This window comes from Magallana gigas, chromosome 4 (genome assembly GCF_963853765.1).
Source record: "Magallana gigas chromosome 4, xbMagGiga1.1, whole genome shotgun sequence".
NCBI classification, from domain to species: domain Eukaryota; kingdom Metazoa; phylum Mollusca; class Bivalvia; order Ostreida; family Ostreidae; genus Magallana; species Magallana gigas.
The window spans coordinates 15173457-15190967 of record NC_088856.1 but is presented as its reverse complement, the minus strand read 5'-3'; the positions used below and the strand labels follow the sequence as shown (position 1 = coordinate 15190967).

General features: G+C 31.4%; 1 protein-coding gene across 1 annotated transcript; it reads left to right on the top strand.

The window, feature by feature from the left end:
- Nucleotides 1–2948: 2948 nt before the first annotated feature.
- On the top strand, nucleotides 2949–6801 carry LOC136274492 (deoxyuridine 5'-triphosphate nucleotidohydrolase-like). Its single transcript, XM_066081435.1, has 6 exons — nucleotides 2949–3143; nucleotides 3512–3603; nucleotides 4884–4928; nucleotides 5903–5977; nucleotides 6411–6481; nucleotides 6701–6801. Exons 1-6 carry the CDS (start codon nucleotides 3034–3036, stop codon nucleotides 6755–6757), a joined length of 450 nt encoding a protein of 149 aa, XP_065937507.1. The 5' UTR covers nucleotides 2949–3033; the 3' UTR covers nucleotides 6758–6801.
- Nucleotides 6802–17511: the final 10710 nt, after the last annotated feature.

The following is a 17511-nucleotide window of genomic DNA, read 5'->3' as shown; positions in this document are numbered from 1 at the left end:
GCTTCAGCTACCCGCTCTGTATCTATTCCAGGAAGAGCCATGGATTGTGGAAACCTTGTAGAGTAATCTACTAACGTTAAAATGAGGCGATTACCTTTATCAGTAGGAGGATGTAATGAACCCACAATGTCGACTGCAACTCTTTCAGGTACAAGGTACATTTATCATAGGCATGCTATCTATCTAGTGGAACCTTACTCACCTTTCCTTTTGACAAAGTCCTTTGACAGGTATCACAAGATTGACAGAACCGTTTAATCTCAGACTGCATACCTGGCCAAAAGAATTCTAACAAAATTCTAAAAAATAATTCCCTGTATTGCTAAGACTTAGTGCCCTTACATAATTGATTCATGAGCCAACTTCATTACAATATGGCAAAACTTTTGGCAGTTGACTTTTTAGAATGGGCGACAGAATTGTACTCTGTTTCATTTACTTCGCTACAATTATCCTGACCAGTTTCAACACACTCTGAGGAAGTCCAACCAACACCCCTTCTAGAGATCTGGATCCCAAATGACCAAATGACCGTTTCTCCTACAAAGACATATATGATAACTAAATAGATGAACAAATGCGCATTCAATCATAAAGAATGGTAGAACACACCTTAAATTTAGATAAATATTGTACAAACCAATTCATCTGTTTTGATCCAATAACTTTTAAGTCAAAATTCTGTTTCAGATTATTTTTCAAGACACAATCATTTTTTTTATAAACATAAAGTTTTGTTTTAGAAACAGTAAAACTTGTTTGAGGAATTGTTGTATCACGTACCTGGGTTTTAATAAGGACATCGTTGAGGAGTGTAGTAATATTGTAGATATTTAGTCTGCGGAGTCGAACTATATTCAATTTATAAATTATATTTATAATTATATTTCAATTTTCTCTTGGAGGATAATTTCAAAAATTATTGATATGAGTAGTTGTTCCTGTAGGTTAGTTGAATTGAAATCTGATGTAGGTCTTGAAATCTTTGATTTGGTATCCTTGGAGACGTATCCCTGGATTGGTATCTATCTGTGTAGGTATCTTAAACGTAACGATGTAGGATCACTGGATAGGTATCTTTGTATATATATTGCTGGATCCTTGAACAGGTATTTTTGGATATGCACTGCAGCATCCCACCTCTGACGCCATTTGCCGCCGGGTGACTTTGCGGCTCCAAAATAATAATTTTCAGTATGTTTACAAGGCTTTTATTCATATGTTGATTGACAATTAGATTTTCATCTCTTCCATAGAGATCAAATAAAGGGTACAAAAAGGGATCTGAAATATAAATGAAATGATAAATACACAGATAACATTATTTTGACTCATACTTTTTACTGCATTTTACTGCACATTACTTACTCAATTCATTTTCCTGTATTTACACTTATATTTGCACATTTAGCTGTACAAAACTTTACAAATTCACTACATATACTTTACTTTAAAACAATCATTAGACTCGTACGCGTATTTCACTTTCGTATACTTGTGTAATACATAAATACATTCATTTTGCGGCAAGTACTACGCACCTTACTCTGAAATACATACAACACTTCCAAATACTTCTAAATTACTCACGGAAAATATAGAATAAGGTTATCTGGCCATTTTTGGAATAATACGGCTTTAAATCCGTCTAAATAAAATAAAAACAAACTTACCCAGAATAGCTGGACTCTGGTCAGTAATACTTATATTACATGAAGAAATGCTTCCTATGAAATGAGGGAGCTAGTTGGTAACGTCTGCTCCCTCCAATTGCTGCGCCCAGACTGAATTCCTAAGTGCACGGGATAAGAACCCGCCCGGTAAAACCAATTGAGTGAACTTGAAAATATGGAAAGCAACTCTGATGATAAATTAGTAACATTATAAACGTAGCACAAAATGTGAGGAAAGTAATAATGGACGTAAATTGTGATGGATGCCTCATAGCGTGAAGCTGGATTGTTTTTACAACTTATAATAGATGAATGTCTGACCTCCAGGACAATATGTAGGTCAAGTGAGCATGGCTGCGAAGCGCATTCTAGTTTTTGAGAGTTGATTTTAATCAACTCTCTTATGTACTTACTCGAGAAAACCGAACGTGAAACAGTGTTTGGACCTAAGCACAAACCAATACCGCTGACAACACTTAGTTCTTTAAAATAATCGATAAATTCGATGGAATGTATTCTGAAACATTGTTTTTCAGGAAAAATTATTTAAACCTTGTGAGATTTTAAATGGCACAAACAGTTTAGATATTTTTTGAAGTCGTATGTATTTCTCCGCTAGAGTTCAATGTAGTCTCGTTCAACCAGATGCTCGGCTGTCTGCGTTAATATCCGACAAAACATAGAGTCTCGATTTTTGCTTGTCGGAGATAAACGGAGACAGCCGAGCATTTGGATGAACAGACTAGAGTTCAGTCTTGCCTGGGTCCATACCATTTCTCAGAAATATTTCGATTACTGATACTACTTGCCATGCAAAATCACATAGCGTTGATTTTAAAATAAATGATAATCGATAAAATCAACTCCCGTCAGTACTTCAATACTTTGATTTAATGTTGAGCAATAGTTTATACTTTCCAGGTTTTTGTGTTTCAACACCAGTGTGTGTCAACTTGCGTTTTGTTTACACCGAATGGGTCTAAATCCTTATCAAATCATTGATTTGCTCAGTTACAAGCTCTATTTGCAGACTCCGTGTCCCATTAATCGTAGTTTGAATTTATATTATGGAAGAACTCTGACATTGCTCTATTAGTGCCTTATAGTTGTAAACTGCAAGAGTGTTTGAGTAACGTCCGCCTAATGCAGAAATGGTAACAAATTATTTTTTTCCATATGCATATTTTTAATGCTCTGTATTTAAATGAAACTGTTTTGATTGGTTTACTTTAAAGTCATCCGATTGATTCCGATAAAATCCGATATAAATTGAATCAAACTTCGCTGCGCATTGTATTAGTGCGGCAGAAGACAATCATAATATTTAGAAAAAAACATCCTTATTAGAGAGATATATATCATGGCAGATGCACCTAATCAACCGCCTATACTCAGGTTTGTCAGACGTACAGCAAATGCATCCACTCCTAAACGACAAACACCCGGGTCTGTAGGATTTGACTTATTCAGGTATTTCTTATGTTTTTTTGAAACGATTCTTAGTTAGTATTTGTGTATTATTTATTGCAATTTTATGTCAGATGAATATATATATTTACTTATCATGATTTTGTCTTTGTCACCAATGAATGTAAATCCTGTTACGATAAATCATTTCTCATTTTCAAGATACATGTAATTCTATGGTTTCCATCAAAAAATATAATCATTAAAACTTATAGTAACACCAATTTTCATATCCTACATGTATAAGAAATACTATATATATTGGTATCTTCTTCCGTATTTTTTAGTGAAACATTATGTTTTGATATAAACTAAATAGGACATACTGGATCATTTATTAAAATTTGAAAATAGTATTTTTCACTTTACAGTGGATATGATTGCACAATCCCAACTAAAGGAAAAGCCTTTGTGAAAACAGATATTGAAATAGCAGTACCAAATGGTTGCTATGGAAGAATAGGTATTATATGGGAAGTTCATGTGAAAGACAAGGAGTCGGTTTAAGTCACAATGTCAATTTTTTTTCATATGAGAATATGTACGCTAAATAGCTACATGTGCACATTTTAAGACATCTAGATTTAAGTTTTTTTATGTACATTTCTCGATGTAAGTTTATGTTTATTACTTTCCAGATTTGATAAATACATTTATAATCGCCACGTGCCATTTGCCAGCACTATGCATCTACATAGCTACATATAAAACTATACCTATAACAGTACAAGAAAAAAATATTGTATTGCTTAACTAATACATGCATATGTAAAATACGATTATGATATGAAAAAACGGAGAACAAAACAAAATGTTCTATCTATGAACTAAATTGCCTTCTTGGGGTTACTCAACAAACCTAAACAATACCAAATAAACTTAGGAGAGTCCGGCAGGCTCTGAGTAATTTGATTCTAAGAACGATGACGAGAAAACTCCTCTCCTGGATGAGCCCAGCAGGGTCTGCCAGATCCAATGACTAAGGATGAAAACGAAACAAACCCTGGGAAGATCCCAGCAGGTTTGCAGCTGACTAATAAACGGACATTATGTGCTCTTAAATCCTGGTAAACCCTACATTACTATTACTGTTGGATATAACCTGAAGCACATTTGCAGCTCTGTTCTGCTGCTACCTTGATAAAGAAAAACTAATACATTTACAGAATTCCAAATTTCTAATGTTTTCCAACATTGGAGGGGGGGGGGAGGCCGGCAGGGTAAAAAAAAAAGTACATGGAGGAGTCCGACAGGTCAGCTGATGTTCAGACTGAACTACCACAAAATAATACATTTGACAAAATTATCTAAAACATGGTATGCATATACCCGAAGTTTTGATAGAATAAATTGAATTGGGGTTAAAAAGGCCACATGAAGGGTTCAGTAATACCCAATTGATGAACACGAGAGCCTCAGTTCTCGATGTAAGTAACATTTATAAAGTTGTAGGTTCTGCTAAATGTGAGATCAGATTGTATTCGATTTCATCTTTTAAAATCACTTGTAGAAATTTTAATACCTTGCTCTGGATGTGTTATTAACACATTGTTTGTTTTGAGGAGGGCAAAATCTTGATTTTGTTAGTATTTAAAAAGTGAAGTTCTTAATCTTAGATTTTATATGCAAGGATCTTACTCTAAATATATGTTAATGAATAGATGCACGTGTATGAAACAGAAATATACGTATACAGTTCAGACAGATTTATGCGAGTTATGAATTTCAAATATTATTTTACAGCACCAAGATCTGGTCTGGCAAAAGATCACTTCATTGATATTGGAGGTAAGTTGGTTTCTTCCTAAATACGCAATATCAACGAATTTTTGAAAAACGAATTCACATACAAAAGTATATTAAAGGCGTCAAACTATATTGAAACTCTGTTAATTGCTCGCTAAAGAATAAATTAACTATATTGTGTTCGTGTCCACAAGCAACAGATTAAAGACCCGAGTGTTCGTAATACTCCATGCTGTGAACATTTTGCTGAATGCGGCCAGGGAAAATTTACCCTATTCCCATTTTATAAACTTCCAAATGAAAATGAAATACTGCGCTTAGCCAAGGAAGACCACTTTATTAAATTATTTAAACCAAAACTTAATCGCACCCAGTGAAAAATTTATTATATGCATGTGATATAATTGAATCATTTGTTATATTTGCGATTATTATTTTTTTAGCGCCTTTTTGCTCTGTGACTCTAACTTTCCGCTACTTTAACGTTATTATGACGTCACAATGAACTTTTGCTTATTGACGTTACTACGTTACATATTAGTCATTTGTACATAACTGCCTGAAGAGCCAGGAATGGCGAAAACGTTTGCGGTTAATAGGATCAATTTGTGATTTTATTCTGGATATTTATCATTTTTAAATTATTTAAAACTGTGCCGATTTATTTTTTGTTGTATTGGGAAATTATATATATATATATATATATATATATATATATATATATATATATATATATATATATATATATATATATATATATATATATATATATATATATATATCTATATCTATATAAACATTTTTTAAAGTATAATACTCTCTTCAAGGTCATCTGGATTTAATTTAAATTCATCGCTACCAGTATTAAAATATGTTCCCTCGTATGCTCTTTTGTCCGATTTAGAATTACATCTCAATAAGAATATCGATTAGACTGTAACAAAATCTAGATATAAGGAATATAGCCATATTTGGAATAAATCGTTTATTTATTGTTTTCTACTTCACTTGACAAGCTGGCGTGATAGATCCAGATTACAGAAGTAACGTGGGCGTGGTCATGTTCAACTTCGGTGAAGAAGATTTTAAAGGTGAGCTATTTATTATAACTTTCTTTGTTTTGAGTTCTTGTAAAGATTTTTAATCAGGTTTCACTTTTATCTTGATAAACTCATATTTTTCTCCAAAAAATACGACTACAATTCTTTGGAAGTCGGTGCTCAATCCAATTTCGATTGGATATAACCTGTAAAAGTTAAACGAAGATATAAGGAATACATTCCTGTGCTACCTAATGACTATATAAACAAATAAGGTTAGGGCAGATGACACTTATAAGATAATAAATTGCGAATCGAATATTCCTGTAACATTTACATAAGTATTCAACAGAGTAAAAGCCACCATTATGGTTTCTTACATGTACTGAGCTCGAGGTACAAAACGAACATAATTTTGTGTAACATGCATGCTAGTTATTTTACATTTTGCCTTTGAAACATCAAAATCTGTTGCATGATTTAGTGAAGAAAGGTGACAGAATTGCCCAATTGATTTGTGAGAGAGTTTTCATCCTAGAATTACAAGAGGTTGAAGTAAGTCACAAAATATACTAATCTTTCTCAGAATATTTGATTTCTTTTGAATATTTTATAATTTCTTGAAACTCTTATTAAATTCAAATGACGTTTTTCATAAAGCAGAGAGAAGATAAAACCTAAAATTGTAGAAACTTTGCAAATATAAGAGGAGTTAGAATATGTTTTACCTTACAAAAGTATATATCTGTTCATTTTACATGTGTATGTTGACAGTCTTTAGATGCCACTGATCGGGGAGACGGTGGGTTTGGATCAACAGGCACAAACTGATGTAATGTAGATTACAGCAGATGCACTTAGAACTGGGCCGCAAAGAGATCTACGAAAATTTGCTCCTATTATTATATTTTTAATTTTTCTGTTTAATAGTATTTATATGTATAAAAATGTCCCTACTCTTGATAAGAAAGTGTGTTGAAAGAAATTTCTATATTTGATGAATAAGTTGTTGCAATTGTTAGTAAGATTGTACATGTTTCATGTGTTCTTGATGTATGCATAAATGATTTGTCTTTTGTCATTAATAAACTTATAATGGATAAAATTTACTGTGAATATTAAAACATTGTGGTTAAAGGATAATAAATGTAATTTGATGTGTTTCAAACTATACAGTAGGTGCATTTACATGAATTACAATGTAAATTTTACTACTATCTTTACATCATCAACATTTGTTTTCGGGAGCACAAATGTACATGTATTCAAAAACCCCACAGATGTTCAATGTATCGTATATTCTCGCCTATAAGAATTGTTTCCTTAAAGTCTATTACCTTTTTCAGCTTTAATTTGTATATTTTGCTGTTGACTTACTTGTAAGTCGGTGCAACTTTTAAGGACAGCTGATGTTCAGACGCTCTCAATAAATTAACAACATTTTATCATACTTGATTGAAAAAAAAAACTGTCTTTGTTCAACCCCATAATAGTTTCTAAACTCTGTTTCATTCATGTGTCTTTATTTAATAAAATACTCCGCGTAATCCTATGCGGAATTCTGAATATAGTAGTGAAACAATTATTGTATTTTCTTAACCACAGGACCGTTTGATATTGTATTTTGATTCTTGTTACATCCATAGGACGTTAAGTGTACATGCAAATGTTCCTGACACATAACAAATAACGACAGTGTAGATGTTTGAAATGAAGCTTCAAATGACATGTACACTTTGTAAACCTTTATTTGTAGGTTTAGGGTTCAAATCACAGTTTTATATGTAACGTTATAAGGACGTTTTCACATGAGGGGCAAGCAAAACTGACCCCCATAAAAATAAATTGTTAAAACATGTTACATATATATCTATATATCAATAGAAAGATAAAGTCGTGAATTTTATAAATATTTAAAAATAATGCACATGTAACTTAATGCTAGAATTTATTTGGCACTCAAAACATGCGGAAAATAGACAAAAGGGTGCCTCTAAATGCAGTACACCCATGTATTTTAGGCTCCCCCTAAAAGCAGAATGCAACCAAATCAGCCATTTTTATTTCTGTACATTTTCAAGAACAAGTCCTTAGTCATCATTTCATAGTATTTTCTGGGTACATTCGCCAGCTTTTTAAAGAGCTATGTCACCCGCTAAAAAATTCATGAAATTCTGCATGCGTAAAATCCGGATGTTTTTGGAGTTACCGCCCTTTATTTTAGAGTCTCACAGAATTAATTTTTAAAAATTTTCTACATACTTTTTTCATGTATTCGAAAGATAATTCACTATATTATGCAACTGAGAGTTTAAAAATTTTATTTTCATGTATACCGCATAAAAATAGCAGGAAAATCCCTACCCATCATGCTTTTCCCCAGAGAAAAACCCCCCTGGATTTTATACGAAACTGTGTTTAGCTACCTTAACTTGTTGGCGATTTTTAGTTTTATTCTTTTACACATTATAGTAAATTACAAAGAAACTTTTAATAGGCGTTAACTCCAGTAACGTTTGGACTTACCTTGTCCAATCAGATCGTAGTAGTCTGAGTTAAAACATTACCGCTCGTGACTTGAATGATATATATTTATGTTTATCTGAAATAGAGAATTTAATGTTACTACATTAAATTCTCTATTTCAGATAAACACATCATCTTTAGTTGCATTTGGAGATAAATACTTTTAATTTCAGTGCAGGAATGACAACTAGTACATGCTTGTTCAGAGTCAAGGTTTTTGAGACCATTAATTTGATAAGCATTGCGCTTATAATCAAGCCTCTAGTCAAACTGATTCTTCATAGTCAATCTGCTGATAAACTAGCCGGAAAACATCTTTATTGTTTTCAAAGGCCAAGACGTATCCGCGGCTATCGGACAAAATGCCACCCAAAATCATCAAAGGGTCGAAGCTGTTACAACTGTAACCCTGTCAACAGAAAGAAATGCACTGGAGGACCCGCTAAGCCAAGAATCCGTCACCCACGAGAGGTCGTCTCGCAGGACCAAATCACGCCTGCAGCACAGGGTCCATCTTTGTCTTTTATTGTTACCGGTGAACTCCTTGGTCACCTTAACGTGAACGCCGCAGGTATGAACACCACTGACTTTTGGAGTGAATTCGTCTGCTGTTGGAAATGATTGTGTAAACCGATTGGATTCTGGGTCAAGTGTTAGAAGCCATTGTATTGGAGGTTTCTTGATTGGGGAGCAGGTGCGATTTTGTCGCCCAGCAGCCAAGTCAAGTATTTGTGACCCCATAGGCAGTCACGTGCCCCTAATATGGACAGGGGGCCTACAGAGACAGTGTATTGTTAGTAAAACTGGCACATGACCTGCGGACTGACCCTCATGTTACAGGTGAGCTGGTAACTACAAACGGCCAAAAAACAGCACTTAAACCTTTAAACAACATCAACACTTGGACAATGACAATAGCATTATATACCTGTCTTTTAACGTAAAAAAAATCCCAGAGAAAGTCCAGGGAATGTTAAAGTGCATGCACACCATCAGATAAATTTGCCGCGAGTGGACGATGAATGTGTTCTTCTTGTTGATACGAATCTGTCTCGTAAATTTTGAATTATCATGCTCAAAACTGAATGAGATATAACGAAAATAAATACCCGATTTTAACATAACTGTGGACACGGCATATGTGAGAATTTATTCATCGTTATAATGATCCTATACATGAATGAAGTGAAATAACACATTCCTTATTTTTTAAAGGATACTATATTAATTTTTTCAATAGAAAAAAGAAAATTGATGCATAAAACGTCCTTTGAAATTGCGTCACGCGAGACTTTTGATACATGTAGTTGCTAATGTGTCCCTGGTTGTAGATAAACGCATCTAAAGTAAATTCATCGTAATAAACGGAAGATAAGATTTAATAATAATAAACTATTAAAGCGTCATACTTCAACTTTTTTTCAATCATTATACATTATGAGAACTAGAACCAATGAGTTTAATGCGTATGGTCTAAAATAAAGAAGTGGAACAGAAATTGATATGCTTTTTGTAAAGACAGAAACCAATAACAGCCCTGTAGATCAATTCTTTTTGTATATACAGGTGATCCTTTTTATAAAAATACTGCAGTTATTTTGAGTAATTTATATGAATTATACATAATAGGCAATCTTAACAACCTAGAATTTTTGCAAAATTGCGATATATTCTATCTTCAAGATAATACGATTTCGTTCGGGATCAGTTTAATTACAACGGAAATCGATCGTTATCCGATCTGCTCAAAATGACTCATAAACTAAAGCTTATTTCATGGTGATCAAAGTTTTGAAAATGATTCCATGGCGCAATAAATATTTTAAAATAATCATAAATGATATGTTCTTGTATTACATTTATGATTGTTAAGGTTAATTAATAAAAAATGGGAAAAAACAATAAATCAATTTTAAAAATTATCATATGCAATTTACATTGCAAAACATTTAGTACTTCTAAGACCCATTTACTTTATTGTGCCTTTCTTTTTTACTTTAATATTTGCATTACCTGCTTCATATCTCAGTATAAACCCACATGCGTATTTTTAAATCTTTAAATACACCAAATATCCTACAACAGTCACAAATCAAACCTTGGCGATGCCCATTAGGTAATTACAAACATGTACAGAGATCAATATTTGTCAAATATCCTTCACCAAAGACAACTTATACCACAACTAAATAAATGCATCATGCATTCGTTGTATCTCTTATCGCTTTAAAGTTATTCATAAATTCATCAATAGTTACTACTTTCAGTTGCTAATGCTTAATCGCCGCTTATCGATAGAATCATATGTTTAAAAGTTTGTTCTCAAAGCAGCAAAAAAACTAAACAAATACATGTGCACACATATGTAATATATAACGTTATATTTGCTGTTTAATTGATTGACCGGAACTTTCTCATCCCTCGTTTCATATTGAAATAATCAAATATTAACAGAAGGGGTGATGTAGGAAATATAATCATTCATCATTAGTTGATAACGAGTCTCAAAACGAGCTAAGTGTTGTATATATTCATGATTGGCTTACAGCCTGGAACAGATTTGCTGCGATAGACTGTATCAAATAACCGGAACAACCAGCAAGGTTAGCCAAGCACTTATAAGCGGTTAAGGACCTCGCAGATGCTAAGGGCAATTGGAAAGGTTATGATACGGATATTAGATTGCTGATCGCTAAAGGACAAGTCGAATGGGGCGATGTACATATGGAATTACATGTCATTGCACGACTCACAACGAGCCAATCAACAAAACCTAACAAAGACAGTAAGGAAATACAGTAATTTCGTTTCCAGCATAGATGCCATAACTACATGTAAACGGAAGACGAGATTTAATGATAATAAACTATAAAAGCGTCATACTGCAACTTTTTTTTTCAATTATTATACATTATGAAAACTAGAACCAAGACGTTTAATGTGTATGGGATAAAATCAAGAAGTGGAACAGAAATTAATATGCTTTTTGTAAAGACAGAAACCAATATCGGCCCTGTAGGTTAATTCTTTTGGTATAGACAAGTGATCTTTTTACAAAAAAAGCTGCAGTTTATTCTGAGTGATTGATATGAATTATAAAGTCAGTAAATATCCAGCCGATTTTACAGCTAAACACAAAGCAAAATTGTGATAAATTATAACTTCAAGTTTATATGATTTTGTTCGGAATCAGTTTAATTACAACCGGGATCGGTTCGAATTTAGGATTTTCCAATGTTTCTTAAATTTCACTATTTCGTTTCAATTTCTCGATAAAATATGATTGTATAGCAATTACTGTTTAATGAGAGTGACAATTTGTAGTTTTTATCCATGGGTAAATTCTTGATTTTTCATTTTCATAATTTATTCTTTGACATGTGTTTAAAGATAATTGTATTTCCGGTTTTTATTTTTAAAAAATCACATACAATAACTGGAAGCCGATATTGGTGTCACTTTTGTATAATCATTTTTAAAAATTATAGTTTTAATATTAAACAAATTTACCAGCAAAATGCGTTAAATCTGTTTAATTTGAGGAAGATTGGGTATACATTGATTTCATAAACAGTATTAAGACATGTATTTTAAGGGTTTTAATTTCACTCTTGAGTTATGATATTTTGTCAACTTTTTAAGCCTTTAGACATGGTTGTCACTGGCCAAAGAAATTTCAAAGTTAATACATCACATATAATTAACTTTCGCCTCCATAATTTGCCATTTTTTAAAATTGTTTCTGGTACAATCAAATGTTATGTTATATTTTAGAAGAGTTGATGTAAAATACATTTTTCACCTATTTATTTGATTCATTTGCACTCACTGGCAGTGTATGACGTCAGAAATGATAATTCAATCAAAATCAGTCAAAAATTAATATTTTTCTTATCTTTTTATGAATGGGAAATATAGAGCGCATGCTTGAACAAAGAAACTTTTTTTTCTCACTTATTAGCCTTGGCTAGATTTATCTCTCATTAAAATATTTTGTTTGTTCATGCATGCGCTATATGTTTTCTGAAAGAAAATTGCTTGAAAACAAGCTGTTTTAAGCTAAAAAGCGAGATGGTGGGAAAAGGATTTCTTATTTCAATTCAATTCTTTATTCACTCAAGACCAGTTCACTGGTATTTGAGGTTCTAAATCAGTATATACAAATGTACACGAATACAGTCAAGAATCACATGTACAGTAGAAGTAATAATGACAAAAAAAGTTAAAATCACAATACAATAGGTTGTTAACGTTGGTTTCTGGAAGAACAAACTTTGAAAATTTTCTTAATAAATATTGACAAGTTTTTTAGTTTTTCTACATTAAAAGTATTCATGAGCTCGTTAAATTTTATAATATTTGGGTTTTCATAATATCTCTTGGGTAAAAACATTTTTCTGTCGTTTACGAAATTTGTACATTCTAAAATATAATGGAATTCATCCCCAATACTATTAGAATCACACATTGTACATTTTCTTAAATGTTTTCCAATATTATGCCATCTACCTGTTTCAATGGGAAATCGATGATTACATGTTCGTAATTTTGTAAACGTGATCCGTAGATCTGTAGGTAAAATCAACAAGTACTTTTCTAAATTGAGATTTGTTTTAAAAATTCTATAATTAATACATTCAGTGTATGACGTCAGAAATGATAATTCAATCAAAATCAGTCAAAAATTAATATTTTTCTTATCTTTTTATGAATGGGAAATATAGAGCGCATGCTTGAACAAAGAAACTTTTTTTCTCACTTATTAGCCTTGGCTAGATTAATCTCTCATTAAAATATTTTGTTTGTTCATCATGCGCTATATGTTTTCTGAAAGAAAATTGCTTGAAAACAAGCTGTTTTAAGCTAAAAAGCGAAATGGTGGGAAAAGGTTTTCTTATTTCAATTCAATTCTTTATTCACTCAAGACCAGTTCACTGGTATTTGAGGTTCAAAATCAGTGTATACAAATGTACACGAATACAGTCAAGGATCACATGTACAGTAGAAGTAATAATGACAAAAAAGTTAAAATCACAGTACAATAGGTTGTTAACGTTGGTTTCTGGAAGAACAAACTTTGAAAATTTTCTTAATAAATATTGACAAGTTTTTTAGTTTTTCTACATTAAAAGTATTCATGAGCTCGTTAAATTTTATAATATTTGGGTTTTCATAATATCTCTTGGGTAAAAACATTTTTCTGTCGTTTACAAAATGTGTACATTCTTAAATATAATGAAATTCATCCCCAATACTATTAGAATCACACATTGTACATTTTCTTAAATGTTTTCCAATATTATGCCATCTACCTGTTTCAATGGGAAATCGATGATTACATGTTCGTAATTTTGTAAACGTGATCCGTAGATCTGTAGGTAAAATCAACAAGTACTTTTCTAAATTGAGATTTGCTTTAAAATTCTATAATTAATACATTCAGTGTATGACGTCAGAAATGATAATTCAATCAAAATCAGTCAAAAATTAATATTTTTCTTATCTTTTTATGAATGGGAAATATAGAGCGCGTGCTTGAACAAAGAAACTTTTTTCTCACTTATTAGCCTTGGCTAGATTAATCTCTCATTAAAATATTTTTTTTGATATGCATGCGCTATATGTTTTCGGAAAGAAAATTGCTTGAAAACAAGCTGTTTTAAGCTAAAAAGCGAAATGGTGGGAAAAGGTTTTCTTATTTCAATTCAATTCTTTATTCACTCAAGACCAGTTCACTGGTATTTGAGGTTCTAAATCAGTGTATACAAATGTACACGAATACAGTCAAGGATCACATGTACAGTAGAAGTAATAATGACAATAAAGTTAAAATCACAGTACAATAGGTTGTTAACGTTGGTTTCTGGAAGAACAAACTTTGAAAATTTTCTTAATAAATATTGACAAGTTTTTTAGTTTTTCTACATTAAAAGTATTCATGAGCTCGTTAAATTTTATAATATTTGGGTTTTCATAATATCTCTTGGGTAAAAACATTTTTCGGTCGTTTACAAAATGTGTACATTCTTAAATATAATGGAATTCATCCCCAATACTATTAGAATCACACATTGTTTATTTCTTAAATGTTTTCCAATATTATGCCATCTACCTGTTTCAATGGGAAATCGATGATTACATGTTCGTAATTTTGTAAACGTGATCCGTAGATCTGTAGGTAAAATCAACAAGTACTTTTCTAAATTGAGATTTGCTTTAAAAATTCTATAATTAATACATTCAGTGTATGACGTCAGAAATGATAATTCAATCAAAATCAGTCAAAAATTAATATTTTTCTTATCTTTTTATTACTTCTACTGTACATGTGATCCTTGACTGTATTCGTGTACATTTGTATACACTGATTTAGAACCTCAAATACCAGTGAACTGGTCTTGAGTGAATAAAGAATTGAATTGAAATAAGAAAACCTTTTCCCACCATTTCGCTTTTTAGCTTAAAACAGCTTGTTTTCAAGCAATTTTCTTTCCGAAAACATATAGCGCATGCATATCAAAAAAAATATTTTAATGAGAGATTAATCTAGCCAAGGCTAATAAGTGAGAAAAAAGTTTCTTTGTTCAAGCACGCGCTCTATATTTCCCATTCATAAAAAGATAAGAAAAATATTAATTTTTGACTGATTTTGATTGAATTATCATTTCTGACGTCATACACTGAATGTATTAATTATAGAATTTTTAAAGCAAATCTCAATTTAGAAAAGTACTTGTTGATTTTACCTACAGATCTACGGATCACGTTTACAAAATTACGAACATGTAATCATCGATTTCCCATTGAAACAGGTAGATGGCATAATATTGGAAAACATTTAAGAAAATATACAGTGTGTGATTCTAATAGTATTGGGGATGAATTTCATTATATTTAAGAATGTACACATTTTGAAAACGACCGAAAAATGTTTTTACCCAAGAGATATTATGAAAACCCAAATATTATAAAATTTAACGAGCTCATGAATACTTTTAATGTAGAAAAACTAAAAAACTTGTCAATATTTATTAAGAAAATTTTCAAAGTTTGTTCTTCCAGAAACCAACGTTAACAACCTATTGTATTGTGATTTTAACTTTTTTGTCATTATTACTTCTACTGTACATGTGATCCTTGACTGTATTCGTGTACATTTGTATACACTGATTTAGAACCTCAAATACCAGTGAACTGGTCTTGAGTGAATAAAGAATTGAATTGAAATAAGAAAACCTTTTCCCACCATTTCGCTTTTTAGCTTAAAACAGCTTGTTTTCAAGCAATTTTCTTTCAGAAAACATATAGCGCATGATGAACAAACAAAATATTTTAATGAGAGATTAATCTAGCCAAGGCTAATAAGTGAGAAAAAAAGTTTCTTTGTTCAAGCATGCGCTCTATATTTCCCATTCATAAAAAGATAAGAAAAATATTAATTTTTGACTGATTTTGATTGAATTATCATTTCTGACGTCATACACTGAATGTATTAATTATAGAATTTTTAAAGCAAATCTCAATTTAGAAAAGTACTTGTTGATTTTACCTACAGATCTACGGATCACGTTTACAAAATTACGAACATGTAATCATCGATTTCCCATTGAAACAGGTAGATCGCATAATATTGGAAAACATTTAAGAAAATATACAGTGTGTGATTCTAATAGTATTGGGGATGAATTTCATTATATTTAAGAATGTACACATTTTGAAAACGACAGAAAAATGTTTTTACCCAAGAGATATTATGAAAACCCAAATATTATAAAATTTAACGAGCTCATGAATACTTTTAATGTAGAAAAACTAAAAAACTTGTCAATATTTATTAAGAAAATTTTCAAAGTTTGTTCTTCCAGAAACCAACGTTAACAACCTATTGTACTGTGATTTTAACTTTTTTGTCATTATTACTTCTACTGTACATGTGATCCTTGACTGTATTCGTGTACATTTGTATACACTGATTTAGAACCTCAAATACCAGTGAACTGGTCTTGAGTGAATAAAGAATTGAATTGAAATAAGAAAACCTTTTCCCACCATTTCGCTTTTTAGCTTAAAACAGCTTGTTTTCAAGCAATTTTCTTTCAGAAAACATATAGCGCATGCATATCAAAAAAAATATTTTAATGAGAGATTAATCTAGCCAAGGCTAATAAGTGAGAAAAAAGTTTCTTTGTTCAAGCACGTTTTAAAAATTCTATAATTAATACATTTTGGTGAGTTATCTACTATACTTCTCCAATCTTGGACAAATTGATTTTGTAATATTTCTTTATCTATTGACTGAAGCCAGTTATAACTACAAATTGTTTGATTTTCCCATATATATGACCCACACGAGTTGAGTATATCATGTATACATTTTATCCATGGATGTATAAAAGATCCACTTTTGTAACATCTATAAAAAAAAAAATAGATTACATTAGTGAGTTTACAATCGTGGGCTGTCAAAACTTTTGCCCAGTACATTATCATTTTAATTTTAACAAAGAGTGGCAATGGATACCTTCCAGTTTCTCCATACACCATACAATTTGGAGTACTAGATTTAAGATTAAGAATAAATTTCAAAAATTTTAAATGTACCTTTTCAATAATATCTAAATTTTCGTAACCCCACACTTCGCACGAGTAAAGTAAAATTGGGTTAATGACCTTGTCAAATAGGTCTAACTGACAATTAATTGGTAGGCTAAAATAACGTATTTTTCGTAAAACACCATATAATGCCTTTGACGTTTGTTCTACTAAATGCTTTTTAGCATTATTGAATTTTACACTTCTTGATAAAACAATACCCAAATAGCAAAATGATTTTACGTTTTCAGTAGTTACTCCTTTATACAGAAATTTACGCTTTGACATTGCACCTTTTGAAAAAATGAGGATCTTTGTTTTGGCTATATTGACATTAAGTTTCCATATATCACAATAATTTGCAAACACATCTAATGCCTTTTGTAAATCAGGCGCAGATTCAGATAGCAAGACAGTGTCATCGGCATAAAAAAGTAGACAGACTTTCAACATTGAAGAGACGGGCA